This window comes from Microtus ochrogaster, unplaced genomic scaffold, assembly GCF_000317375.1.
Source record: "Microtus ochrogaster isolate Prairie Vole_2 unplaced genomic scaffold, MicOch1.0 UNK8, whole genome shotgun sequence".
Lineage (NCBI taxonomy): Eukaryota > Metazoa > Chordata > Mammalia > Rodentia > Cricetidae > Microtus > Microtus ochrogaster.
The window spans coordinates 4,721,385-4,724,575 of record NW_004949106.1 but is presented as its reverse complement, the minus strand read 5'-3'; the positions used below and the strand labels follow the sequence as shown (position 1 = coordinate 4,724,575).

Here is a 3,191-nt window from a genome sequence, read left to right as displayed (position 1 = left end):
GGGGGGGGGGGGAATACGAAATTTCTGTAATAAATGCCATCCTGTAAAGTAGTCGATGGATGGAAGAGAATCTAATGCATTTTTAAATAAATGCATATCATACTATCACATAGTGTGAGTCTTAAAAAAATTATTACTTAGATGCACAGTTCTTGCAGTGGTTGCCATGGCACTGGGAAGGAAATCTGATTCAGAAGCAACGTCTGTTGTACTCAGCAAGAGATGGAGCTGCTGTTAGTCATATTGTAATGTCCCTTCGACTTTGGTACGTTCAGTGCAAAATATTTGGGGGGATTTTTTTTTTTTTGTAACCTTTATAAAAATAAAAGGCCCTTTAGTTCCCTTGAGCGGGCTTACAAGGAGACAAGACTAGCCAGATGCCCGAGTAAGCACGGAACGTGAAAAATGAAGAGGAGGTACTGACAATATGGTAGCTAGGTCCTTATATACATCTTAGAGAACAGAAATAGAAAGAACCTATAAAAAAAATAAACAGAACTCACTGTGTACGTTTTCCTGATATGCTGTGATTAATTGCTAGTTATTTGACATCTGTTTTCATGCATTATAAAGCATCAGATCTCTCATTAGTTCACTGAACAAGTTTGTCTTCAGCCGCAAGGACACACATATCACTTGAATATACACTGTTACAGGACCACCTTGCGGCCAATCTTTACAGTTACCTCATACTGACTTCGTTTCGCTCGCGTTCCGTGAATGTCGAAACCTATAGTGGACACCATGCAGGCACGCGTAAGCAAGAAATGAGTATTTCGGTTATAACTTAGGGCTTAAACAAATGTACTTTCGGGAAATATATATATATATTTTTTATGATAATCTTCCACTTGCACTAATTTGGAGATTGGGCCAAGTGCTGCCAGTTTGGCTTGAAGTATGCCCGACGGGAGCGTTCCAAGATTCGCCCGAGTCGCTGAAAGTCCCCGCATGGAGTTGCTCAAGCGCAGGTTCACCTTTATCTTGAAACGTAACGCACGGGGAAAAGGTTTGGCAGTCAAGAACTGTTGATTGAAAGACTGTTGGGTTGTTCCACGGGCACCGAGCTCACCCCCCAAGGCTTCCAAGGGCACTCACAGCCAGCCCCCCAACACACGAGCCTGTGTTCCTCAAGAGCAACACGCAGTTTGTTCTCCTGGAACCGTGGGCTGGAGAGTACCGCTGCTCTGCCACTCTTCCGGGGAGGCGGCTTCTGACGCTGCCTGTCCGCCAAGAGCCGAGCATCCTCCTCCCAGCTCACTCAAGTCCAAAGGTGCTGGTCTCTTCGACTGCTGTCAAGAGTTTCTCATACAGCATGGAAAAGGAAGGGTACGGAGGGAGATCCAGGCGGTTAAAACAAGTGTGGGCTCTGCAAACAGAAGAAGCATGATGAGAAAAACCGACAGCGCCTCTTCAGGCGCTCATGTACGCATGCGTGTGCGGTGGGGCGCGCGTGCACGCGCGTGCATGTGCGTGCATGTGCGCACCCACAAGAATGCCTTTTCCTTCCTTATTCCAATTTATCTGTTACCATTTTCACAGTTATTTTGGGAAAAGTGAAGATGTTTTAACTTAAAAAAAATTCAGAGTTGCATTTTTCTTAGAGGAGTTGGACACATTGAATTTTTTTTTTTTACACGTCACCCTTTAGAAGATATATTCCGTGCATAGTATTGCTTGCTGAGCTGTATGAGAATGAAAACGCCAAGTTTAGTCCTTTTTCTTCCTCTCTGTTCAAAGTTAAGAATAAAGGCCTTGCCAAGGGATGCACTTTGATTCCTTTCCAACACTGCCAGTTGCCAGGGTGCCCCTCTGAGAGTCTGTGGCCCGGCAGTTTTTCATTTCCTTGGGCAGGGAAGACCAGCAAACTGTCTCTGAAAGCCCAGACTGTGGCTCAGAGTTTGGGGGAAAGTCCCTGGCTAGACTTGTCTTTGGAAGTCAGTAAACACTGGGACTGCTTTGAACTGCATGTTCTAATCTGCCTTTCCCACCCGTCACTACTCAAGAAAAAGGGCCATTAAATCACAGTTGTGTGCAGTGCTCTTTTTAGAAATACCTGCTCTTTTGCCAAGAAGGGGGGGGGGAGGTGTTTTCCTGTTATTTTCACCTGATTCACAATTTAAAAAAAAAATTCGTCTCCAAATAGTACATCTTATCGGGGAACAGATCTGCACTTTTGACACAGGATAGGAAATGCCCTGTCCTGAACGCATGAGAATTTGCTTGGGCTAAGTGGCTTAGACTTAAGAGAGATAGAAAAACAAAAAACAAGACAAAACAAAACAGAAAACAACAAAAAAAAAGACCCTGAAGTAACATGAAGTTTGAGGAGCCATAATATTTATACAAAAGCAATGTGCAAATTTTATTGTTACAAATCATGCATGTCTTATGATGTAAATATAAAGTACTATTCCTGTAGGCGATACTAAATGGGGGAAGATGAACCTTGGTCTTGGGGAGATTTGGGGGTTGAGTACCCCTTTTACCATCCGTCCCAGCTGTGTGATTTGGAGTGTTGCATTGGAATTCTGAGACTTAAATGTCTTACCTGTTAAATGGGGGGGGGGGTCAATACAATAAGGCAATTGATATCAGAAGGGGGTGAGATTCACGGAAATAAGAGAAACACACTTCAGAGAATGGCTGGCACGTGGTGTTGGACCACATAATAGAGCTGCATTGTTAGATACATTTCCTCATTACCAGAGGACTTTACCCTGATGGCCTTCAATAGATCGCCCAGAGATAACAATGACCCATGGTAAACACGGCATAATAAAGAGCTAAGAAAGCATGTGTGCGTTCATATACAGAAACGAGAATGTGAGGGGCTCTGTTAAAACAACCCTGAAATTAAGGCTCCAGGTTTGCCACTCCTGATACCTCAAATACTTGGACATATTGGTGGGAAATCGCCTCATCAATCTTTGCGGGCAAAACTAAAAACAAACAAACAAAAACGAAAACAAAAAAACCCTACCAAGCATCCTAGAATTGTATTTGTCATAATTCTTTTGTTATCTCCTTATAATGGAGCCCAGACCTAGATTCCAAGACAAAGTTTTTACTAATGTGGCAAAACAGAGTCCCAGGGATGGGTTAAAATCTATCTGGTGTGAAACTCTGAAATTAATATATATATATATTATATTATATATATATATTATTTATTATTATATTGTATTATG

General features: G+C 42.5%; 1 protein-coding gene across 4 annotated transcripts in view; it reads right to left on the bottom strand.

Annotated features, from left to right (window-relative positions):
- Window positions 1-6: 6 nt before the first annotated feature.
- The window catches only part of Hecw2 (HECT, C2 and WW domain containing E3 ubiquitin protein ligase 2), a 302,139-nt gene continuing 298,954 nt past the window's right edge, over window positions 7-3,191 (bottom strand). For all 4 annotated transcript variants that reach the window (XM_026788844.1, XM_005366360.2, XM_026788845.1 and 1 more), the window contains one exon: window positions 7-1,369. In XM_026788844.1, the coding sequence (XP_026644645.1) occupies window positions 1,258-1,369 (112 nt within the window). In that variant the 3' untranslated portion in view covers window positions 7-1,257. The remainder of the gene's footprint in view (window positions 1,370-3,191) is intronic.